This window comes from Marmota marmota, unplaced genomic scaffold, assembly GCF_001458135.2.
Source record: "Marmota marmota marmota unplaced genomic scaffold, marMar, whole genome shotgun sequence".
NCBI classification, from domain to species: Eukaryota; Metazoa; Chordata; class Mammalia; order Rodentia; family Sciuridae; genus Marmota; species Marmota marmota.
The window spans coordinates 3,526,726-3,553,121 of NW_025999891.1; the positions used below are offsets into that span (position 1 = coordinate 3,526,726).

Consider the following 26,396-nt stretch of genomic DNA (forward strand, 5'->3'; position numbering starts at 1 on the left):
CCCTCACTATTACAGTTGTCTTGTATTAGAAAGAGGCGCCAAAAACATACATTGGAGAAAAGATAGCCTCTTCAACAAATGGTGCTGGGAAAACTGGAAATCCATATGCAACAAAAATGAAATTAAGCCTCTATCTCTCACCATGCACAAAACTCAACTCAAAGTGGATCAAGGACCTAGAAATTAAACCAGAGACCCTGCACCTATTAGAAAAAAAAGTAGGTCTAAATCTCCATTATGTCAGATTAGGCCCCAACTTCCTTAATAAGACTCCTATAACACAAGAATTAAAATCAAGAATCAATAAGTAGGATGGATTTGAACTAAAAAGCTTCTTCTCAGCAAAAGAAACAATCGGGTGAATAGAGGGCCTACATCTTGGGAGCAAATTTTTACCACTTGCACATTGGATAGAGCACTAATCTCTAGGGTATATAAAGAACTCAAAAAAACTAAACACCAAAAAAATTAATAAAATGAATAACCCAATCAGTAAATGGGCCAAGGACCTGAACAGAAACTTCTCAGAAGACAATTATAATCAATCAACGAATATATGAAAAAAAAAATGTTCAGCATCTCTAGCAATTAGAGAAATGCAAATCAAAACTGATTTCATCTCACTCCAGTCAGAATGGCAGCTATCAAGAACACAAATAATAAGTATTGGCAAGGATGTGGGGGAAAAGGCACAACCATACTTTTCTGGAGGGACTGCAAATTGGTGCAGCCAATCTGGAAAGCAATATGAAGATTCCTTGGAAAGCTGGGAATGGAACCACCAGTTGACCCAGCTATCCCTCTCCTTGGTCTATACCCAAAGGATTAAAAAACAGCATACCACAGAAACACAGCCACATCAATGTTTATATTTATAGCAGCACAGTTCACAATAGCTAAATTGTGGAACCAACCTAGATGCCTTTCAGTAGATGAATGGATAAAGAGAATGTGGTATATATACATAATGGAATATTACTCAGCAATACGAGAGAATAAAATCATGGCATTTGCAGGTAAATGGATGGAGTTGGAGAATATAATGCTAAGTGAAGTTAGCCAATCCCAAAAGACCAAATGCTGAATGTTTTCTCTGATATAAGGAGGCTGATTCATAGTTGGGTTGGGAGGGGGAGCATGGTAGAAATAGATGAACTCTAGACAGGGAAAGGGGGTGGGAGGGGAAAGGAGGGAACATGGGGTTAGAAATGATGGTGGAATGAGATGGACATCATTATCTAAACTATATGTATGAAGATAGGAATGGTGTGAAGACACTTTTTATACAACCAGAGATATGAAATATTGTGCTCTATATGTGTAATATGAATTGTAATGCATCCCACTGTCTTATATAAAAAATTAGAATAAAAATTTTTACAAAAGAACATTCTGCTTGAAGAGTAAACTATTCAGCATACTACAATGATGCAGCCACATCAATGTTTATAGCAGCTCAATTCACAATAGCTAAACTATAGAACCAACCTAGGTGCCCTTCAACAGAAGTAACTGGATGGAACTGGAGAATATTATGCTAAGTGAAATAAGTCAATCCCAAAGAACCAATGGCTGAATGTTTTCTCTGATATGCGGATGCTAATTCACTATAAGGGTAGAGGGGAGAATAGAGGTATTTTGGACTAGACCGAGGGGAGTGAAGGGAGGTGAGGGGATATGGGGGAAGGAATGATAGTAGAATAAATTGGACATTATTACCCTATGTGCATGTATGAGTACATGACCTGTGTAACTCTACATCATGTACAACCAGACGAATGAGCAGATATACTCCATTTGTGTATGATGTGTCTGTCATGTATAACTAATTAGAACAAATAAAAAATATATTTTAAAAATTCCCTTTCATTATGATATGGTCACACTAAGTGAGGGCATGAATACTTTTTCCGTTTAGTGGGATTGGCAGAGGCTTCCCTAGCACTTCAAGTCTGAAAGTTAAATAATAAGCAGGGAAAGTTTATGAGGAGAGGGAAAGTAAAATGTTGGCTAGGTGGAATGTATTTGAAAGTTTCCTCTAGGTCAATATTCTTTAAGGCAAAAATAGATTATGTGTCTTTGAATTTAACATAAATGCCATCCAACCAACTCTGTGTGATAATATTATGTATAGTCAGTATTACAAAATAATTTACCTATAAATTTTGGCTTCAGGCAGGAATACCAAACAAACTAGGGAATTCAGCATTACAAACATTATAAACATGAGATCTACTTTCTTAATTTTAACTTTGAGATAAAAGTATTACATTCCCTTTCTGAAACTTGCCTTCTCATAGTAAACGATCACATGTATTGCATGCATTTAAAACAGTAGATTTTCTATTCTGATTTTCAGCAGTTTGGTCAGGTGTGTTGTTGCTTTGTTTTGCTTCTTTAACCTTCCTGCTGGTCATGGATGATCACCCTGATTACATTCCTCAAAGATCATTCCAATGTTATAATAATTAAGTTTTTCTTCTCTGAGTTGACCTTTTCCTTTACACTTTGCCTGAGAAGCAACTACCAGTTAATGATAGTAAGACTTGAGGAAGTGATTTGATCATAAGGGAATGATACAGAAAGCTTCTCAGATATATTAAAAGCACAGTGCTCTTTCCTCCATTTTTGAGACTAAAATGCTACTATCATTCCTAGCAGAGATTACAGTTCCTAACTGCCCATCTCAACTGGATTCATTTCTCATTCCAGATGTTCTTCATTCCCCTCAGTATAATCTATTTATGACCTTTGGCGGGTGGGAGGAATGAGAAGAGTTGAGGTCTGAATTGATTTCAGTCCTTTTCTCTCACTCTGTACTCTCTTTAAAATTTTTTTTTCAAAAAGCCATGTAGGGAGGACACTGTATCTCATCTACAGTAAACTGTTTCCTAAAGCTAGAGCAACATAGAAAGAAGCAAGTGATTTCAAGTCAGGTCTTGGTTTGAATCCTTGCTCTGAGGCTTCCTAGCCACTTAGACTCTCGCATGTAAATTAGGAATAAAAATAGTACCTACTTCATAGGTTTATGGTGAAGGGTAAATTGTTGAGAGCCATAGCCGAAGGGGCCCCAGCAAACTTCCAGCTGCCAGCTGATGATTGGCTCACAGCAGCCCCAGCGACATCTAGCTGATTGGCTCCTCTGCGGTGATGCTCATTGGGCTGTTTCCCTGCCCTTTCAGACCACGGAGCTGCTCATTGGGGGACTTTTTTGGCTCCGCCCACATGACCCAGCCAATCGGCCTCAAGAGCAGGAGGATTGTGGGAGGTGGAGAGAAGCTTGGGTGGGAGAGAGAGGCTTGTGGAAAGCCGGTGGTGGCAGTTGAGGCTCTGAGGGTTTTTCCTGAGAGGCTGTTTTGTTTGGCGTGTGTGGTTCTAAAAATAAAGTTAGTTTCTTTTGACAAGTGGCTCCTGATTGTGCCCAGCCAGACTGCGGCAGTAAATGAAGTACTCAATGCCTAGCATACAGTAGGCATCTAGTCAAGTTAACTATTATTAGCTCTTTTCACTTATCTAACCAGAGATGCCTTTTCCCTTGTTGAGCAAGTGATTTTATGGCAAAGAGAGGAATAGACATTCTTCAGTTATGTGCTAGTAAAGACTCCAGAGGACCTCAATATCATTCTGTTAGAAAGGTGATCCTCTAAGTGTTGTTTTCCTATAAGCAATTAGTCATTTTTCATCTTTATATCATAAGAGTAGCATTCTCTTTATCTTGTTTCTTCTTTAATATAAGGGTTCTTTAGTCTTTGGGGTTTATCTTTGACTTAGGCATCTATGCTCACATCACTCTGTAGAGTTAATTGAAGTCTTGTTTCTGGGCCAGACTATAAAGAACTTGCCAATTCAGAAAATGTGAATAAGTTTTCACTTTCCCTTGTAAAGAACAGATTTTTAATTAGAGAACAATTCTATCAGTTGTTCTCTTCAGGCAGCTCTTTCAGAAAATCTGATATTTACTTCAATAAATCTTTGAATATTCTGGCAGGATATGCTAAGCTTTTACCTTAAACTGAAGTATCTGAGATGAAATTTATTGCAAACAAAGCATTTCATTTTCAAGTTGAATTTGATCTACCTAAATTTGAGAGTTGTGAACTTTGATTTTTACTTCCATGCCACTGTGCTTCCATCCTATCTTTGTTAGTATGTATAGAGCTTCCAACTTTTTTCAATGATGATAAAGGATTTTTTTTAATATTTGTTTTTTAGTTTTCGGTGGACACAACATCTTTATTTTATTTTTATGTGGTGCTGAGGATCGAACCCAGTGCCCCGCTCATGCCAGGCAAGCGCGTTACCGCCTGAGCCACATCCCCAGCCCCGAAAAAGGATTTTTAAAAAATATTTTTTTAATTAAAGATGGACACAATGCCTTTTATTCATTCATTCATTCATTCATTCATTCATTATGTGGTGCTGAGGATCGAACCCAGGGCCTCGCACATGCTAGATGAGCGCTGTACTGCTGAGCTGCAACCCCAGCCCCATGATAAAGGAATTTAATAATCAGCCACACTCTCATTCCTGGTCTCCTTTTGACCAGCATTCTGTCACCTTTATGATAACGGAGGGGCCATAATTTGAGGCCATGGAATAAAGATGACTGATTATAGCATCCAGAGGTATATGCCATGGTTCTCTGGGAGCCTGTATCAAAACCTAGTAACTGCCTCCTATCTCAGCTGTGTCTGCTGGGCATTTTGTTATGTCAGAAAAGTGTGCTGAGATTTGTGAAATAATTCAAATAGGAGAGTTCTTTTTCTTTATTTCTTATGTGAGTGTGATTGTTGGTGTTATCTTTATAATTTTTGGAGTCTAGTCAGCTTTGAATTAACCAAGGGCCCTTGTCTACCACCCCAGCTCTCATCTTGTTTTGAAAGTACTACATATATTTTAAAGAACACATTTAAATACAGTTTACATAAATATGCTTAAAAGCATAAGCATCAGAAGTATGTAAGGACAATATTACAGAACTGTCAAAACCAGGAAGTTAATTCTTAAACTTTCTTTGCCAAAGAGAAACTACCTCTATCCCACAAAAGGAATGACTGAGTATGCTCAGCTGTTTTAAGCTCTCAACAAATATACTTCATTTTTAGATGTAGAGAACGGTTTTATTTACTGAAAACCAAAGTGCTAAAAGCTGTTATTTTTTCCTGGTGAATAGGTAGATTATTTAGCCTTTATTTTTAAAAGTATTTTCATTTAGTAAAGCGGAAGGCTGCTGTGTTGGCAGAAATGTGAATTTCATTTCCTGTCTGTGGTATACCCCACTCATCCTGTCACTCAGAAATTTTGTTTTAGGTTGTTCCTGTAATGTGAGTGGAATGGTGGCCCACAGCAGGGTAGCATGTGCACACCACCATATAACAAGAGACAAGGCTTGTGCAATAAACCACAAGAGAGCAATGCTTTATTTAAAGATGAAAACAAAACAAAAAAATCAAGGCAGCCCCTCCAAGTCAACATGCAGATTATTTTAAAGTGGCATCTATAGATTGCTGTTTTGTAAGATATGTTTCAATCTAGTTGGCAGGTTACCTGAAAAGTTTTATCAGCTTCATGCCACTTTATTAAAGGATAAAATTGAGTCAACAACTGACAGCATTGAACAGGTGATTTACATTTGCCGATTAATTTATCATCATACATTTATTTTATAGCTCACTAATCTGTCCTATGCATTGAATTCTATATTGCTTTTTATTTACTTGTCAGGCTCATCCTAAATTATAATCCTGCTGTAGTGACAAAATAGATATAACTGTGGGGAAAGCCCCAAGATGAATTCATTCATTCATCACATCTTTTTTTTTTTTTTTTTGAGAGAGAGAGAAATTTTTTTTTAATATTTATTTTTTAGTTCTTGGCGTACACAACATCTTTGTTGGTATGTGGTGCTGAGGATCAAACCCGGGCCGCACGCATGCCAGGCGAGCGCGCTACCGCTTGAGCCACATCCCCAGCCCTCATCACATCTTTTGAACATCTAATGTGTGTCCAGTATTATTTCTAGTGTGGAGCAAAGTCAAGTCCTTGCTCTCATAGAGCTTATATTCTCTTATATGGAGATAAAGCAATCAAGGATACCAGTGGATAAATATAATTTTAGTTTTTGAGAAATATCCTGAAGGAAACAGCAACAGGATAGAGTATTATCGGGATGAGAGAGAAGAGAGATGGTGATATTGGATCTAAGACCAACCAGGAGAAAAATCTTCCAAAAAATACAAAGGTCTTAAGAAAGGGGCCTGGAATACTAAAGAATCAGAAAAGGCAGTTCAACTAGCTCATAGTAAACAGAAGGGGAGATGGTGTAAGATCAAAGAACTTGCCATAGGGTGTGACAAGGGCTTCAAAGAACAAGCCAAAGATTGGCTTTTCATTTTTAAGTATGAAAATGATTTTTTTAAGCAGGGAAGTGATATTGTATGATTTTATATTTTTAAAATCACTGATTGGTGAGTGAATAATGGAGAGGGGAACATAAATAGTTGCAGACAGACCTATTAAGAGACTTTTGCTGAAATAATGTCTGTGATTTGTTTCACCCTTTAGGGGCAAGGTGAGGAGGATGAGTACATAGAAGAAACAAAATTAGCCATAAATTAAAACCGAATAGGAATGTGGGGGTTTATTTTATTATTCTTTCTGTTTTATGTATGTTTGAATTTTTCTGTAATAAAAGGCTTGGGGAGGAGGGTTTACAGCAGTACTAGTGAGAAATGATGGTGCAGTGGACCAGAGTCAGCGATAATAGGGATAAGTGGGAAGATTCGAGATATTTGAAAATAAAGTTCATAGACTTACTTATGGATTAGATGTATACATAGGAGGGAAAAAGAGAAACCAAGGATGACTACTATGTATTTGCCCCACACAGCTGGTGGATGAATCTAGAATTCAGTTAGGGCAGGGGCCCAACAAAACCCTCTTAAGAGAGTTTTGTTGTTTTTTTTTTTTTTGCAGTGCTGGGGGTGGAACCCAGGGTCTCCTGCATGCTAGTCAATTACCTTATCGCCAAGCTACATCCCCAGCCCAAGAGTTTAGTTTTGGCAATTTAAGATTCCAGTTAGATTTCCAGGTGGAACTGTTGAATAGGCAGTGTCATTTACAATACAATAGCTAACCCTGAGTAGCAGTACCATACTCAAAAGCAAACTTGGAGCCCTACATTATGTGTTTCTAAATTTTGCCATTGGCGAATTAAAAGTTCTACCCTTTGCAGATTCTGTGGGTAACACTGAAAGAGTTGTTTATTCTATTAATGTGAAATAAGAGAGAATAATCCTAAAGTGTGTCTGCATCCTCTTTAATTTTGTTCCTTAAGTAATTTATTTTCTTTTGACTTTTTTTCTTTACAGCATCAGCGAGAGCTTTTTAACTGTCAAAGGTGCTGCCCTTTTTCTACCACGGGGAAATGGCTCATCCACACCAAGAATCAGCCACAGACGGAACAAACATGCAGGTAAAGCTACACACATACCAATCCTTTTTGTTACCTTGCCTTTTGTTTTATTTTAAAAGGCTCACTTCCTTATCCCCATTTTTCCAACAGTTCCTTAATAATGAAAAAAATTTTTTATTCTGTTCTTTAATCACTTTTTCACTCTCACAGCCCATTTTTGTAACACTTAACCAAAGTGCCTTACACATATAGTAGATGTTCAGTAAATGTTTGTTGGAACAATAATGAGAAGGTACAAAAATACTGTAATGAAAAGGTTTTTTGTTTGTTTGTTTGTTTTTGTGGTGCTGGGAATTGAACTCAGGGCCTTGTGCTTGCAAGGCAAGCACTCTACCAACTGAGCTTTATCCCCAGCCCCTAGAGTTTTTATATCACAAATTAAAATAGCCATCCTTAAATTCTAGAGTCTGCTTCTTGAATAAATATATAATAAAAGGCTAGAAATTTAGTTCACAGGGCTTTGGTAAAACAAGGAGGCATCAGATAATTGTGTTTCTAGGAATAAGTGTAGAACTCTGATTTTTAAGTATCTGCCAACAATAGTATATACATTATATTTCCTTTTGTTGGATTTCTCTAAAGTCAAATGCACCTATGGTGTTAAAAAGAATCAGATAAACTGTGTCCTAGGGAGAGAGGGTTCTCGTAGGCTATTCAAAGTTTAGGAAAATAACCAGCTTGATTATTCTCTTCTTCCAAACAAACTCTGTGTCATTTTCAGGAGAAAATAAAAGACAACCTGAGGACAGTAATCTTGTTCAATACTATACAAAGAGATGGTAGCTCATTGTTTCAGATATGCAGCTTTGGTGACTTGTGACCTGCAGGATTAGAAGAAATTGCAATTACTAGGAAGGAAACAAAGAAGACTGTAAACTTTGAGTGTGTAGGTCAGAGAGAAGAGCCAGAAATATGAGATCCCATTGAGCCAGTAGTTGAATTTAGCTCTAGTCAGGATATGCTCAGCTATTTAAGTGACTGTCCTACTTCTTGTTTGGGTTTTCATAGTTATAAATGTAGCAGCTCAGAATTTTAATCCATTTTGTTAGATGGTATTTTCTTCCTACCAGGACTCTCCACCAGTGGAAATATTTTTTTAAGTAAGAGGAAATATTTTTGAAAATTATTTGGCATTTATACTTTCTAAAACCTTCATCCCCAGTGCCCACTGCTGAAGGTAAAGGGATGGGGAAAGGAAACACTTCCCAAAAGCTTGAATGTACAGAGGAAGTAGGCCCAGCTGAGTTTTATATTTCTGTTTGGCAATTTATCACTTATAGTAAAAAAGAAGACAAATGATTGGTTTTAATCCAGTTTGTCTGACTAAGATGTTGGGCAAATTGCTCTGTGCCTTATAATTTTTTCCCCCTTTGGATACCAGGGATTGAACTTATGGGCACTCAACCACTAAGCCACATCCCAAGCCCTATTTTGTAATTTATTTAGAGACAGGGTCTCACTGAGTTGCTTATTAGCACCTTGCTTTTGCTGAGGCTGGCTCTGTGCCTTATAATTTTAAGCAGGCTCAGTAGCTTTTAAAGTTCCTGCCCTTTTTGGCTTTTTCTTTGGTCAAACTTCCACACTCAACTCAACTGCCACCTCTATGTCTACTTGACATTGTTCACTTAGCTTTCCTCGTACGAAAAATGAAAGTAGAGCCAGGCGCGGTGGCTCACACCTATAATCACAGCAACTCGGCAAGCTAAGGCAGGAAGATCCAGAGTTCAAAGCCAGCCTTAGCAAAAGCGAGGCCCTAAGCAACTCAGTGAGACCCTGTCTCTAAATAAAATGCAAAATAAGACTGGGAATGTAGCTCAGTGGTCAAGTGCCCCTGAGTTCAATCCCCGGTACCCAAAAACAAAAAATGAAAGTAGACTTAAAACAAGCTGAATGGGCTTGATTTGTGATCCAGATCACAACAGATGAGGCAGTGTAAGTATAAAGGCAGTTCAAAAAGCCACAACTTCACATAAATTGAAGCTGCCTTTGCTAAGCTCATAGAAACTGGAAGAGGGTGACAGAACAGAGAACTGATCAATAGTCTAATTGTATTTTTTATTCATGTTTCATCAACTGGTTAGAATTTTTTTTTTATCTGAGAGTTGCATTTAAAATATCCAAATACAGACAGGTGTGGTGGTGCATCCCTGTAATTCCAGTGGGTAGGGAGGCTGAGGCAGGAGAATTGTAAATTCTAGACTAGCCTGGGTAACTTAGGAAGACCCTGTCTCAAAATAAAAAATAAAAAGAGCCAGATATGTATGTAGATTGGTGGCAAAGTGCTCCTAGGTTTGATACCCAGTACCACAAAAAAAAATAAATAAATACTGTTTTGCAATTTTAAAACTATGGAACAGGCATGGTGGCACATGCCTGTGATCCCACTTATTCAGGAGGCTGAAGCAGGAGGATCATACATTCAAGTCTAGCCTGAGCAACTTGGCAAGACTGTTGGAATAAAAATAAAAGAAAGATCTAGGGATTTAGCTCAGTAGAAAAATATCTCTGGTTAAAATCCCCAGTACCACACACCAAAAAAAAAAAAAAAATGTTGATAAGTAGCTCGCATTAGGCAGCACATATACTAAAATTGTAATGATACAGAGAAGATTAGCATGGCCCCTGCACAAGGATGGCATGCAAATTCATGAAGTGTTCCATTTTTTTTTCTGTATATCAGTGACAAATCCTCTGAAAGGAAAACTACCCCATTTACAATAGCCTCAAAAAATAAAATAAAATAAAATACTTGGGAATCAACCTAAAGAGGTGAAAGACCTCTACAATGAAAACTACAGAACACTAAAGAAAGTAATTAAAGAAGACCTTAGTTGATGAAGAGATCTCCCTTGTCCTTGGATAGGTAGATTTAATATTGTCAAAATGACCATAATGCCAAAAGCATTGTACAGATTTAATGTAATTCCAATCAAAATCTCAATGACATTCCTCATAGAGATAGAAAAGCAGTCATGAAGTTCATCTGGAAAATAAGAGACCCAGAATAGCTAAAGAAATCCTTAGCAAGAAGAGTGAAGCAGGTGGCATCACTATACCAGACCATAACCTATACTACAGGGCAATAGTAACAAAAATAGCATGGTATTGGCACCAAAATAGATCAGTAGACCAGTGGTACAGAATAGAGGACACAGAGACTACCCTCACTATTACAGTTGTCTTGTATTAGAAAGAGGCGCCAAAAACATACATTGGAGAAAAGATAGCCTCTTCAACAAATGGTGCTGGGAAAACTGGAAATCCATATGCAACAAAAATGAAATTAAGCCTCTATCTCTCACCATGCACAAAACTCAACTCAAAATGGATCAAGGACCTAGAAATTAAACCAGAGACCCTGCACCTATTAGAAGAAAAAGTAGGTCTAAATCTCCATTATGTCAGATTAGGCCCCAACTTCCTTAATAAGACTCCTATAACACAAGAATTAAAATCAAGAATCAATAAGTAGGATGGATTTGAACTAAAAAGATTCTCAGCAAAAGAAACAATCAGTGAGGTGATTAGAGAACCTACATCTTGAGAGCAAATTTTTACCACTTGCACATCAGATAGAGCACTAATCTCTAGAGTATATAAAGAACTCAAAAAAACTAAATACCAAAAAAAATGAATAACCCAATCAGTAAATGGGCCAAGGACCTGAACAGAAACTTCTCAGAAGACAATTATAATCAATCAACGAATATATGAAAAAAATATTCAGCATCTCTAGCAATTAGAGAAATGCAAATCAAAACTACTCAAAGATTTCATCTCACTCCAGTCAGAATGGCAGCTATTAAGAACACAAACAACAATAAGTGTTGGCGAGGATGTGGGGGAAAAGGCACAACCTTATGTTGCTGGTGGGACTGCAAATTGGTGCAGCCAATCTGGAAAGCAGTATGAAGATTCCTTGGAAAGTTGGGAATGGAACCACCAGTTGACCCAGCTATCCCTCTCCTTGGTCTATACCCAAAGGACTAAAAAACAGCATACCACAGAGACACAGCCACATCAATGTTTATATCTATAGCAGCACAGTTCACAATAGCTAAATTGTAGAACCAACCTAGATGCCTTTCAGTAGATGAATGGATAAAGAGAATGTGATATATATACACAATGGAATATTATCGGCAATATAAGAGAATAAAATCATGGCATTTGCAGGTAAATGGATGGAGTTGGAGAATATAATGCTAAGTGAAGTCAGCCAATCCCAAAAGACCAAATGCTGAATGTTTTCTGTGATATAAGGAGGCTGATTCATAGTTGGGTTGGGAGGGGGAGCATGGTAGAAATAGATGAACTCAAGATAGGGAAAAGAGGTTGGAGGGGAAAGGAGGGGGCATGGGGTTAGAAATGATGGTGGAATGAGATGGACATCATTATCCAAACTATATGTATGAAGACAGGAATGGTGTGAAGATACTTTGTATACAAACAGAGATATGAAAAATTGTGCTCTGTAATATGAATTGTAATACATTCTGCTGTCATAATAACAAATTAGAATAAAAATTTTTTAAAAATATTGATAGAAGGCTGGGGTTATGGCTCAGCGGTAGAGCACTCGCCTTGCCTGTACAAGGCCCTGGGTTCGAGCCTCAACACCATATAAAAATAAATAAATAAATAAAACAAAGATATTGTGTCTATCTACAACTAAACAATAAATATTTTTTTAAAATGTTGATAGATTCTGCAATAATGGAATTGGTCAGAAGTCATCCATGAAATTGAGGAGGGAGGCAAGAAAACTATTCTTTGAGGGAAGGAGTAGGCAGGAAAGACTTTTAGACTTAGTGACCATCTAGATCAACACATCTGTTTCTAGTCTACTTTTTTCCTTCCTTTCTCTACTTTTTGCACATATCATCCCATAATTAACAGCTATGAAATTAACATGATGGAAATTGTATACGTATTCTCCCAAGACTAATGTGAGAACAGGTTATATTAGCATCCCTGTCAGTCACATTAGATTCTTAGAAAAAGCTGGGCCTGGGTGGACAGGTATGAAGTTTTTGGTTCTTAGATTGTCATATATATAACAGCGCATTGTCTAATTGTCTTCTGTTAGCCAATGCCTCAGATTTCCTAGTACATAATAGGGAATATGAGGAAATCTGATATAGTACAAAAAAAAATTTTGACTTAGTTTTATAAAATGCATAAGAACAAATAAGGGGGGCTGGGGATGTGGCTCAAGCGGTAGCGCACTCGCCTGGCATGCGTACGGCCCGGGTTCGATCCTCAGCACCACATACAAACAAAGATGTTGTGTCTGCCGAAAACTAAAAAAAATAAATATTAAAAAATTCTTTAAAAAAAAGAACAAATAAGGATTGGAATAATGGCAATTTTAAAGCATGTGATATGTTTAAGAAAATAGAAATTCCTAATATACTATATTTAATATATACTCTCAGCCACTTATTCTAGGGAAAATCTAATAGTCTTCTTAGGTTAAGTGCAGCTGAAGATTACTTTACAAAAATAGAAATGACACAAGGATTGGCTGTTTAAAAGTTAGGGGTGATTCTTTGAACATTAGATCACACATCATATTTTCAAAATGCCCTCAGTGCCACCTTCAATGGGCCTGAAAGCATAGCCAGCTGCCTCTGCCCAGCAGGTCTCTCATTCATAGACATTATACAAAACTGTGATTGGTCCAAGTGCACTTTCCATAGGTCAAATGCAGATTTTAATGTAATATAGACTAAAAATGAATGTATAAAGATGCAGACTACCATTCTTTCTGCATTTAAAAAAAATCAATAATCATACTTAATTTTTGTGTCTAATTAATCCTTCAGTGAACCAGAACTTTCCTTTACAATTTGATAGGATAGAAGGAATCTTTTGTCTTGATACTAGAATGGAGAATAATTATCCTTTATTTTGTGAATTTCACCAGGTGATCTCCAGCAGCATCTCCAAGCAATGTTCATATTACTCCGCCCAGAAGACAATATCAGGCTGGTAAGTTAGTAGTATCATCATAATTCTTTTCCTCAAAATATTGTCTAAAATATCCAACATTTAATACATTTTTGTGTTCTGACACAGCACTGAGAACTATGTAGAAAAGAAAAGAAGAATAGTACCAGGAACTTAGGATTTAATTGTAGTTATAGACTAATGGAGAGTTATGAAAAATAATTTGATGGTTCAAGGCCATTGATAAGTATTCATTTGTAAGTTATTGCCCACAATATCTTAGTTTTGGAAAAAGCAGAGAAAACTTGGTACTTTTACCTAATATAAGAAGATTTTATGTAGATAATGGAGGTTGAATGGGTCTTGAAAGATAATGAGATTTGGATTAGTAGAAAGAAATTGTTTCAGGTGAGGACAAAACTTAAGCAAAAGCATACATAGGGAGTGACAAAGAGGGAGTGAAATCATCAAGGATTGATGCTGAACTCAGCATCAGGAGACCTGGGCTTAAGTTTATGCTAATCATGTGATGTTGGGCAAGTTACCTTCAGCTATCTGTGCCTTTTTCCTCATCTCCTGATTGCCTTTCATAGTGGAGAGGATCAAATGTACATGAAAATGTATTGAAGAGTGTGAAAAGGACACTTTTGTTACAATAGGTAAAATAGAGACTAAAAGATAGAGCAGGCAAATTGATTTAATGCTATAAATTAGTGGTCTCAAACTGGCAGCGCATAGGCAAGAGATATGTTTTGTTTGGACCACACAGTATTTTTTTTTTTTTTTTTATGTTTGTAAGCATTCTGCCTCTGAAATACACCCACAACCCTTTTAAAATTTTTTCTTTTAAGATAGGGTCTAAGTTGAAGGTTGGCTCTTGAACTTGCTATCTTCCTCCTACCTCAGTCTCCCGAGTTACTGGGATTACAGGTGTGCACCACTACATCTAGCTTTAGCCAGAATTTTGAAGCTGAATGGATTCATATAAAAATCCAGATTGGGGATGGGTTGGGGCTCTCACTTAGCAGTAAGTAGCACACTTGCCTGGCATGTGTGAGGCATTGGGTTCGATTCTCAGAAACATATAAATAAATAAGATAGAGGTCTATCAACAACTAAAAAAAAATTTTTTTTTAAATCCAAATTGGGGACTGGGAATGTGACTCAATGGTATTACACTTGCGTGTCATGCACAAGGTCCTGGTTTTGATCCCCAGCACTGCAAAGGGGGGGAAAAAATCCAGATTTTGGTCTTCAAAAGTCAAAAATTTCTGGCAACACTGAAATTTTATTCTCACAAGGGGAAATGTGTCTAGACTGGGGTCGGGAGAGGTTTGGTGCAGGCTCTTTTATTCTTATTGGTATCAGGGATTGTATCCAGGGACACTTAACCATTGAGCCACATCCCCAGCCTATTTTTTTTTATCTGCCAAACTATTTTAATATAGTTTAATATTCCAACACTGAATCATAACATTATTTTTTCATGTTTCTAGAACACTGTTTCTCACTTATATTAAAATCCCTTGGGGTTGTAAGTTAAAGATTTAGATTCATGAATTTTAGTGAGAAATACTGAATCAACATCAAGGGGAAGAGCATAATGATCATATGTCCCTCATGTGATTTTAATATCTGAGAATTAATTTTTTTCTTTTTTTATTTCTTACATACATGACAATAGTGGAGTGCATTACATTCATAATTATCCATTCACAGCACAATTTTTGTAACTCTATATATTTTGTTCACACCAAATTATGCCATTATACATGAGCTCTCTTATTTTTTTTGCATACAATTCTTAATACGTCTTTATACCACCATTTATCATATCTCTGTTTGTATATAAGGTATGTTGACACCAAATTCACATCTTCATACATGTATATTGTATAATGATGACCATCACCTTCCACCATCCTTGCTATTCCCCTTCTCCCTCCCTTTCCCTCCCACCACTATTCCCTTTCTAGAGGTAATCTTCCTCCCATGCTCTCCCTCCCTCCCCCATTTTGAGTCACCCCCCCTTATATCAGAGAAGACATTCGGCATTTGTTTTTTTGGGTTTGGCTAACTTCACTTAGCATAATCTTCTCTAATGCCATCCATTTCCCTACATATGCCATGATCTTATTATTTTTTAGTGCTGAGTAGTATTCCATTGTGTATAAATGTCACATTTTTTTTTATCCATTCATCCACTGAAGGACATCTAGGTTGGCTCCACAGTTTAGCTCTTGTGAATTGTACTGCTATAAACATTGATATGGCTGTGTCCCTATAGTATGCTGTTTTTAGGTATTTTGGGTATAGTCCAAGAAGAGAAATAGCTGGGTCAAATGGTGGTTCCATTCCCAGCTTTCCAAGGAATCTTCATACTGCTTTCCAAATTAGCTGCACTAATTTGCAGTCCCACCAGCAGTGTATGAATGTACCTTTTCCCCTGCATCCTTGCCAACACTTGTTGTTTGTCTTCATAATGGCTGCCATTCTTACTGGGGTGAGATGGTATCTTAGAGTAGTTTTGATTTGCATTTCTCTGGTTGCTAGAGATGATGAGCATTTTTTTGTATATTGTTGATTGATTGTATATCCTCTTCTGAGAAGTGTCTGTTCAGGTCCTTGGCCCATTTATTGATTGGATTATTATTATTATTATTTTTTGGTGCTTATCTTGTTGAGCTCCTTATTTACCCTAGAGATTAGAGCTCTATCTGATGTGTGAGGGGTAAAAATTTGTTCCCAGGATATAGGCTTCCTGTTCACCTCACAGATTATTTCTTTTGCTGAGAAAAAAACTTTTTAATTTGAATCCATCCCATTTGTTGATTCTTTGTTTTAATTCTTGTATTATAGGAGTCTTATTAAGGAAGTTGGGGCCTAGCCCCACAGATGAAGATTGGAGCCTACTTTTTCTTCTGTTAGACACAGAGTTTCTGGTTTAATTCCTAGATCCTTGATCCATTGTGAGTTAATTTTTGTGCATTGTGAGAGATGGAGTTTTAATTTCATTTTGTTGCATATGGATTTCCAGTTTTCCTAGCACCATTTGTTGAAGATGCTATCCTTTCTCCAGTGCATGCTTTTGGCACCTTTGTCTAATATAAGATAGTTGTATATTTGTGAGTTAGTCTCTGTGTCCTCTATTCTGTACCATTGGTCTACCAGTCTGTTTCGGTGCCAGAACCATGCTGTTTTTGTTACTATTGCTTTGTAGTATAGTTTAAGGTCTGGTATAGCGATACCACCTGTTTCACTCTTCCTGCTTAGAATTGCTTTAGCTATTCTGGGTCTCTTATTTTTCCAGATGAATTTATGATTGCTTTTTCTATTTCTATGAGGAATGCCATTGGGATTTTGATTGGAATTGCATTCAATCTGTATAGTGCTTTTGGTAGTATGGTCATTTTAATAATATTAAAATTCTGCCTATCCATGAGCAAGGTAGATGTTTCCATCTTCTAAGGTCTTTTTCTATTTCTCTCTTTAGGGTTCTGTAGTTTTGATTGTATAGATCTTTCACCTCTTTTGTTAAGTTGATTCCCAAGTATTTTTTTTTTATTTTTTTGAGTATATTGTGAATGGGTTAGTTTTCCTCAATTCCTTTTTAGAGAATTTGTCACTGATATACAGAAATGCCTTTGATTTATGGGTGTTGATTTTATATCCTGCCACTTTGCTGAATTCACTTACTAGTTCTAGAAGTTTCCTGGTGGAGTTTTTTGGTCTTCTAGAGCCAGCCTATTTTATTTATTTATTTGAGACACCTAAATTGCTTAGAACCTCGCTAAGTTGCTGAGGCTAGCTTTAACTTGTGATCCTACTGCCTTAGCCTCCCAAGTTGCTGGGATTGTAGTCATGCACCACCACACCCAGCTAGTGTGGATTCTTAGTTTACCATAATCTCCACATGCCCTGTTGTCTCCTGGACACTCAAAGTCAACTGTTAACGCTTGTCATCATTTTTTAAGTTAGTTTTCTTATAGTACTGCCTTTAATAAAAGTAGAAAAACAAAAATGGATTGAGTATGTTTCTTTGTGGAAATTAAAAAGTGTTTCTACCCATTTAATGCTGACATGGCTTACTTTACTCATTTACATACTTAACCCCTAGATTACTAACTAGAGGTAATACCCTTTTCTTTTCAGTAAGTGGTTGTGAAATGTTACTGGTTTTTCAGCCAAGGAATGACATGAGGCAGCTACAGTATTTAAGAAGCTAATACAGCATAAAGAGGAAGCCAGGCATGTGTTGCATGCCTGAATCTCAGCGACAGGAGGATCTGTCACAGAGGCAGGAGGATCTCAAGTTTAAGGCCAGCCTCAGCAATTTAGTAAAAAAAGTAATTTAGTGAGACCCTGTTGTAAAATAAAAGATAAAAAAGGGCTGGAATGTGGCTCAGTGATAGGATGCTTGCCTAGCATGTACAAAGCCATGGGTTCCATTCCCAGAACCGCCTCCTGCAAAAAAAAAAAAAAAAAAAAGAAAGAAAAGAAATTGACTAAGGGCCATAGACAGGTTAAGTTCAAATAGTTGATCTCTGCTTTCTGTTTAGGAAGAGAGATAATGAATAGAATATAAGCTTGGTTGTGTAAAGTTGATCATCAGGCCTCTGAACTCTGTGGTAATCATTGATTTCTTTATTTACTTAATAATTCTGTATTTAAATTTTGTCATCCTATCATGTTTTCTCTTGTATGCTGCTTCTACTTGCCTTTGTTATTTTTTAGAATCCAGGGCCTCCTGTATGTTAAATGTGCACTTTTTCTTTCACATCTGCTGAATCTAGGGATCCACAACAGACTTTTGCTTTTTTTGTTTTCTTTGGTTTGGTCCTGGGGATTGAACACAGGGCCTTGCACATAGGAGGTAAGCACTGTAACACTAAGCTACATCCCTAGCCCTCTTTATTTTGTATTTTAAGACAAGGTCTCACTAAATTGCCCAGGATGGCCTCAAAATTGCCTTCCTCCTGCCTTAACCTCCTTAATAACTGGGATTACAAGTGTGCACCACCATGACCAGCTACTGCCTTGTTTTTTACATGGCTAGAAATTCCTTTTAAGAAATTTAATTTGAAATTTCAAGGAATCCTTTCATAATTATTTTATATACTAAGTTTAATTATTTTATTTTGTTGAAAATTTTATATCCTAATCCAAAAGTAGCATTATACATAAATATAAATCTCATCTGCATTTCTTTCATCTGTGTGTGTGTTCATGGGTATCAAACCCAGGACCTCATATGTGTCAAGCAAGCACTATACCACTGTGCTACACCTCAGCCTTTGTCTGTGCTTCTTAATATACTTTCTCAAACAATTCTTTAAAAGTAAACAAGAAGGACTGGGTATACTGATATATGCTTGTAATCTCAGTGACTCAGAAGCCAAGGCAGGAGGATCTCAAGTTCAAGGTCTTGGCAACTTAGCAAGACCCCATCTCAAAATTTAAAAAAGCAAGAAGGATTAGGATTATAGCTCAGTGGTAAAGTGTCCATATTTGATGCCCAGTACTTCAAAAACAACAAAAAATAAATAACTGAATGAGATTGGGGGAAAGCGGGTACAGCACCTTTTCTTTTCTTTCTTTTTCTTTTTCTTTTTTGTCCTGGGGATTGAATTCAGGGACACTTAACCACTGAACTACATTCCAAGCCCTTTTTATTTTTTACTTTGAGACAGGGCCTTGCTAAATTGCTGAGGCTGGCCTCAAACTTGCAATTATGCTGCCTCAGCCTCTCAAGTCATTGGGATTACAGGCATATATGCCACCATGCCCAGAGAGGGTGCAGCTCTTACAACATTAATATTCTAAAGCAGTGATTCTCAAACTTTAAAACAGATCAGAATCACCTAGAAAGCTTTCTTAAAACACCAATTGCTGGTTCTACTCCCAGCATTTGGTTAGAAGAAGATAGTAATAATCCATATTTTTAGCAAGTTTCCAAATGGTGCTGATGCTGCTGGTCCAGAAATCACACTTTAGTACAACTCAACTAAAACCAATAGCAGTAGTCCCTTGCATACACAGGATACTCAGTAGATACTTGCTGATAGCCTCCAAATATTGGATGGTTTGATAAAGCTAAAGCTGAGGTCTTATCATCATTCATTTTATCTTTTTCTTATTGAGAACTTTTTGAACTTTGGTTTACACCTCAAATAGTAAAATAATTTAACCACAGAGACTTGGGAGAGCATGAAGGATGCGGTCAGTAAGGCATAGTTGACAATTAAATCTTCTCTTTTCCTACTAAAATATACAGCTGCAACTGCCTTACATTTATAAAATATAAACTCAGAAAATATAACTGCCTCTAAATTAATTCAGAATTCAAATGACAAGCCATTTTACAGTTGTTTTGAATTGTTACAAACACATAGTCATTATGTTTCAGATTATTGAGTGAGTCATCTTCAAGAAAATGAGAGAGTGCATTGTATTATTTTGAACAAATTAGCACTTTTCTAACTGAAAGGAGCATTTGTAGACTTAAAGCAAAGGCTTTTGTTTTGAGTTAAATTTAGAATGTTGAAACTCTTATCTCAGGGCTTGTGCATAAGGTTAAAAGTTTGATAGTCAACTGAAAGTCCTGCCTTTACTATTATTTTGTAAATAACCCTACCAAACCCCACATTTTTCTTAAGCACTGAAATAAGATAAAACCAATATTTTCTTCCTGGGAAGCTTTGTGTTCCAAATACAGGTATTGAGCACTAACTTTAGTACTTAGGAAAACTGTAGCTGGTAAAATAAGGAAGTCTCTTTATAGTACACTTACACATTATCAAAGATGCCAGGCAAGTGCTCTACCACTGAGCCAGCCTTATCCAGCCCCTGAATTGATTTTTTGCTAAGAATATAATGTGGTTTTTTTTTGTTGTTGTTATTGATTTTCCCCTAAATCAAATCATTCAGAAAGATGTAAACATGAAATCACCATGTCCTGAAAAAACATATACTCTGGGAAAATCATTCTTAGCAATTTGGATAAGTATCCTTCAAGATTTTTTTGTTTGTTTTTGGTTTTGGTTTTTGATAATACTGGGGATTAACCCCACTGAGCTACATCCCCAGCCCTTTTTAATTTTTATTTTGATACGAGGTCTCACTAAGTTGCTGAGGATGACCTCAAACTTAAGATCCTCATGCTTCTGCCTCCCTAGTAGCTGGAATTATAGGTGTGGGCCAACATGCCCAGCTTCCTTTCAGTCTTTTTTTGATCTTTTTTAATGAAAGGGGCAGAGAGAAAGCACAATAAGTGAACATGCAAGGGAGCACATTGCTGTTTTTTGTTTGTGATACTGAGGACCAAACCCAGGGCCACTCTACCACTGAGCTACATCCTCAACCCTTTTTATTTTAGTATGAAGTCTTGCTAAATTGCCCGGGCTGACCTTGAATTTTTGATCCTGCTGCCTCAGCCTCCCAAGTCTCTGGGATTACAGGCATGTGCCACCTCACCCAGTGCTTTTTGGTTTTGGTTTTAGTTTTAAATACAAAAATAAAATAAATACTATTTTCTAACCTGCCTTTTTCTTTATTCACAGTTTGTCATGAATATCTTTCCATATCAGTGAATAAATTATGGAAGTGGTGGTTTGGTGGTGCTCAACATTGAACATAGGACCTTGTGCATGCTAGGCAAATGCATTACCACTGAGCCATACCCCTAGCTCTTAAATCATGGCTTTTAATGACTACACTAAATATTATTTATGGATTATTTTTTAATTTAAGAAACCTAGAGACTTCCTCAAATTCTAACCTATTTCTTTTTAAGACAGTATTGTTTAATTTATTTGGGTCACATCTGAAGTCTATTTTAATCTTAGCTATTGACTTTGTTTTGCTCTTTTGGCTAGAACTTAATATTTACATACTTTTGAAACCTTTCTCTCTGATGAATTGGGTGAGTTGCCTGTCTAGACATTGGGTCTTCATAATGTGGCTTCATTAAAGATAAACATTGCATGCAGGGGCATGATGTAAGACTCTTGGTGAAAAGAAATTAAAGGCAAAGGTGCAGTGTAAGCCCAAGAAAGACTATTTCTGGGTATTAGATAATACTAATGAGATAAACTCTTGAACCAGGTGGACTCTAAACTGCTTATACTTAGCTTAAGCCTTTAATAAAAATTAAATACTAGGGGAAGTTTTAACATTATTTGAAAGATGAGCTTTAAAAATAGATTGGGTGCTCATCTTTAGGAATAAGTAGGGGCAGGAGATAACTTCTCAGACTTACTTCAGTCCTAATATTGCTGGATCAGTTCACTGAAACTTGGAATTGGAATTTCAAAGTTAGGCAATAAATGAACTTTCTTGAAATCATTACCTCAATTGTGCTACTGCTGTCATATTTTAAAATCAGGGATAATTGTTTGGTTTGGAAAATTAGAAAGGATTTTAGTATTCTTTTCAATGAGAATTTTATTTTGTTAATTAAATGCATCTCATTTGTCCTATCCCAGTCATTTTATTTCTAAGTACTAGGGACTGACGAAACATTGTAAATGCTGCAATTTTCAGTAGAAGGATATTATATACAAACTGCCACTTTAAAGTTCATTTCTCTGATTGACTTGATAAATTAGATTTTTTTTCACTAATCTCCCCAACAAAGGGGAGGTTTAAAGTTTCTTTCAGAAACCTTAAACAGTGTGGAGGGGGGCATATTAGATGTTTCTTTATGCTTATGGCCCATAGAATTTTATTTAATTCTTCAACCTAGGATCTTGAAGCTTAAAAGAAAATTTTAAAGTGTCATTCTAACCTGTGACATTTTAGAGTTTGTTGTTTTTGTTTGTTTTTTGAATATTTCATCTTATTCTTTGACTTAGGATTAATGTCATGACTTCTGACCTCCTAACTAAAGTTTCACTTCTTTTTAGTAAAAATTTATTAACTATACATTACAGCATTTATAATGTTTCTTTAGATATTATTAGAGGCCTGTGATCAAATTCCAAGAATGCTCAGGTGCTGTTCTTCCACATAAGATATTTAAAATTGAATGGATCTAAGATGGGCCTGTAATTCAAGCATAAGTCAGTGTGAAATGGCTAGGTCCTTTCCTGTGATGTTTTAGGTTTTCTGTTATAATTAGATTAAGCAACAGAGAGTCAAACATTTGAAATGGCACTTAATTGGGCACAGTGATACACACCTATAATCTCAGTGGCTCGGGAGGCTGAGACAGGAGGGTCGTGAGTTCAAAGCCAGCCTCAGCAAAAAGCGAGGTGCTAAGCAACTCAGTGAGACCCTGTCCCTAAATAAAATACAAAAATAGAGCTGAGAATGTGTCTTTGTGGTTGAGTACCCCTGAGTTCAATCCCCAGTAACCCCCAGCCCCTCAAAAAGCATTTGAAATGGCACTTGATATTAGAAATAAAAAAATAAATAACTGAGCATAGTGGTGCATGCCTGTAATCCCAGAGACTCAGGAGGCTGAGGCAGGAGGATCACAAGTTTGAGGCCCTCAGTAGTAAAGCACCCCTGGGTTTAGTCCCCCCATACTGTAAGACAGATAGATAGACAGATATAAATACTTTTAACAAGAGACAGCTAATGTTTGTACTGTATATCTCTTACCAAAAAACTCTTCCCGACTTAACCTGATAACTTACTTTATATGTAATATTTATGAAGATTATTTTTTCCTTTTATCAGCTTTGACTTGGCCAATCAATTGCCACTAATTGATATAGTAACTGTAGATAATTTGTCAGAAACACAGTTCATTTGTTCCCATGCCATTTGTATTTGAGTCTTGCCAGAAATTCTTAGAGCCTTGACAGAGAATAAAAGAGCCTCTAACACATGCAAGAAACTGAACAGTTAGCTCAGAGCTTGCCAAGGCATGCCCAAGGTTAAATATATAACAATATCTGAAGTCTTGTTTATAAGAAATTCTAGTTTACCTGTACCAAGTTTTCTGGTTAATTTAACATGTTTTAGAGTATTTCTACAGTCAGTCAGTGCTGAGTGCCATTGCTATTATAGCTCTGTGTGTTTACTGCTCCTCCTATTATTTCAACCAACTGGATCTAGATCTTAGTCCATTTAAATTTTAGTTTCTCTTAGCTTCTCATGAGTTAATTTGGTTTTGAATGCTCTGTTCATCATGCAGCATAAAGTCAGCAGTACAGTTGTCTTCTACATTTGGCATCAGAGTAATGAGCCTTATAATCTTATTATATCAGCTTTTATTAGAAATAGGCCTTAATGTGGCCACTTATGCTGCTTGTACTTCCCTAACTTTTCCTAGGAATATCAGAATAGAGACACAAAGATAGCCAGGGGAGTCTCACCTCTGCCTTGCTAAATAGATCACTTGAGCTGTGTAGTTATGGGTTTTTCTCTTTGCCTGACCTTAGAATGGTGACCTAGTTAAGGAGAAAGACTCTAAGAAGAGCAGTACTAAAAGAATTCCAATAGAAATTTCTGTCGAATTTTTAACGACTATCTTGAGCCAACTAATGGATCAGAACTTACTGTTTCTCTTCTGAAAAGAGGTACAGGGGCTTATACAGGTGAAATTGCCTTCAGAGTACATTTTCCTTGCTTCAAATGATCTGTATTACTACTACTACTATTAACAACAGATAACAAAAAGAGTAGAATGACTATTCATTACGTGAGGGAAGAGAATACATCTCTCTTTTCCATCATTGATTCTTCAGCCCTTGAACTGTTGTATACACAATGTGTGTATTGTAAATATTTCAAATGAGTGTTGCCTAGAAGACATTTTCTTTTCTTTTTTTTTTTTTTTTGGAGAGGAAGAACTGGGGATTAAACCCCAGGGTACTTTACTACTGACCTACATCCCCAGTCCTTTTTATTTTTTATTTTTTTAATTTTAAGACAGGGTCTCACTAATTTGCTGAAGCTGGCTTCGAACTTGAAATCATCCTGCCTCAGCCTCCTGAGTCTCTGGGATTACAAGCATGTGCTACCATGTCTGGCTTTTACCTTATTTTTTAAGGTTATTCAGTATCTTTTTGAACATCTTATTAAGAAAATTTCCAAACATATCAAAGTAGAAAACATATCTTTATGTACTCAGTACTCAGCTTTAAAAACTCTGCCAACATTTTGCCTGAATTCTTTCATCTATCTCCTCACCTTTTTTCTTTCTTTTCTCATCAGAACATTTTAAAGTAAAGCTCAGACACTGTCATTTCATTGCAGATACTCAAGTATAAAGGTATAGTAACCACAGTACCATCATTACACCAACAGTAAATCCTAATTTCATCTAAGATCCTGTCTATTCACATTTCTTGGAAGCCCCTTTAAAAAATAAGCAAAGAGCTAAGCCGGGCACGGTGGCTCACACCTGTAATCCCAACAATTGGGGAGACTGAAGCAGGGGGATCTCGAGTTCAAAATCAGCCTCAGCAAGTTAGTGAGGCCCTACTAAGCGAGACCCTGTCTCTAAATAAAATACAAAAAGGGCTGGGGATCAGGGATCAGGCTCAGTGATTAAGTGCCCTTGGGTTCAATCCCTGATGCCAAAAAATTAAAAATTAAAAAGCGATGAAAACTTTTGATGAAAAATAATTTGAGAAGCTTCTGAAAAAGGAATCTCCTTTAATTACTATTGAAACTAAAGAAGAATATCTTGTACTTTATAAATGTGCAAAACTTTAATAAAGCATAGTAAGTAACCCCTTGGATAATGCTAGTAGTTTGCTTCATATTATAATTATTTGTAGAAATTACATCTATGAGACCAGTATTCACATTCATATTCCTCATTCTCCCCTCTTCCATCTTTTGAACATTTCTCTGGCAACTATTATTATATATTATACTAATAGCAGAAATTTATTGATCTCTTGCTATATGCCAGGCACTATGCTTTACATGCATTATTTTGTAAGATTCTTGAAACCTAATAGGTAAGTATTATTATATCTCCCTCCAATTAATTTAGCAACTTACCAAAGGTTTTATGACTATCATGAGTTGAGATTTGAATTAGGTCTCCTAACTAGTTGTTCTGCTGCCTCCATTGGTATGCTTTAAGATGCTGATGCAGAAGAGTTGAATGATCTAAAATTTCCTCTTCTAAATCTCATATTTTTTTTTTGTCATCTATTAACCACCAGGCTGTAAGACTGGAAAGTACTTACCAGAATCGAACACGCTATATGGTAGTAGTTTCAACTAATGGTAGACAAGATACTGAAGAAAGCATCGTCCTAGGAATGGATTTTTCTTCTAATGACAGGTATGGTACCACAAAAAAGGGGGATGTGAAAAACTCCTTTTTAAATAACCTGTTCCTGTACTCCCCCCACTGCCGCCCCTTTTGGAATAGGGATTGAACCCAGAGATGCTTAACCACTGAACTACATCTCCAATCCTTTTTATTTTTTATTTTGAGAAATGGTCTCACTAAGTTATTGAGACTGACTTTGAACTTTCAATCCTCCTGCCTCACCCTCCCAAATCGCTGGGATTACAGGTGTATACCACCCGCCACCAGCTCTCTAGTTACCTTTTGAGCTATCACAAAAATATCTTAAAGTTCAAGGCATAAAATAAAAGAATACGAAAGCATCTTAGCAAGTCTTGAGAGACAGGCATGTTTAGTGAATGTGTTTGGTTGTACATTTCTAATTTATCACTTATTCCTTACCTTTCTCTTATCTTTAAGTAGTAATGTTATAAAGCAAATGATTAAATTTATCTCTTCAAAAGAAAAGCTCTTTTTCATGGCCATCTACTTTATTGACGGAGAAACTGAAATTTTAACTTTATTTAATTATGTATCATCATTGTATTTTATTTTTTGTTTATTTAAATAGCCACATGTAGTTAGTGGCAACTGTATTAGAAAGGACAAATCTAGAGAATAAAAACCAAAACTGAGATTCTAAAATCCTAATGAATGTAGACAAGGTAGGCTTTCTCACAGAACAATAGTTACTGAAAGATCTGTTTTTTA

At 36.5% G+C, this 26,396-nt stretch overlaps 1 protein-coding gene and 1 non-coding gene across 8 annotated transcripts in view; both read left to right on the forward strand.

The window, feature by feature from the left end:
* The window catches only part of Ssh2 (slingshot protein phosphatase 2), a 263,454-nt gene that overhangs the window by 182,901 nt on the left and 54,157 nt on the right, over nt 1-26,396 (forward strand). For all 7 annotated transcript variants that reach the window (XM_048793533.1, XM_048793526.1, XM_048793551.1 and 4 more), the window contains 3 exons: nt 7,371-7,474; nt 13,404-13,468; nt 25,555-25,676. In XM_048793533.1, coding sequence (XP_048649490.1) covers nt 7,371-7,474; nt 13,404-13,468; nt 25,555-25,676 — 291 coding nt within the window. The remainder of the gene's footprint in view (nt 1-7,370; nt 7,475-13,403; nt 13,469-25,554; nt 25,677-26,396) is intronic.
* On the forward strand, nt 10,033-10,141 carry LOC125613770. The gene has a single exon (XR_007344341.1). It is a non-coding gene; the product is annotated as a U6 spliceosomal RNA (small nuclear RNA).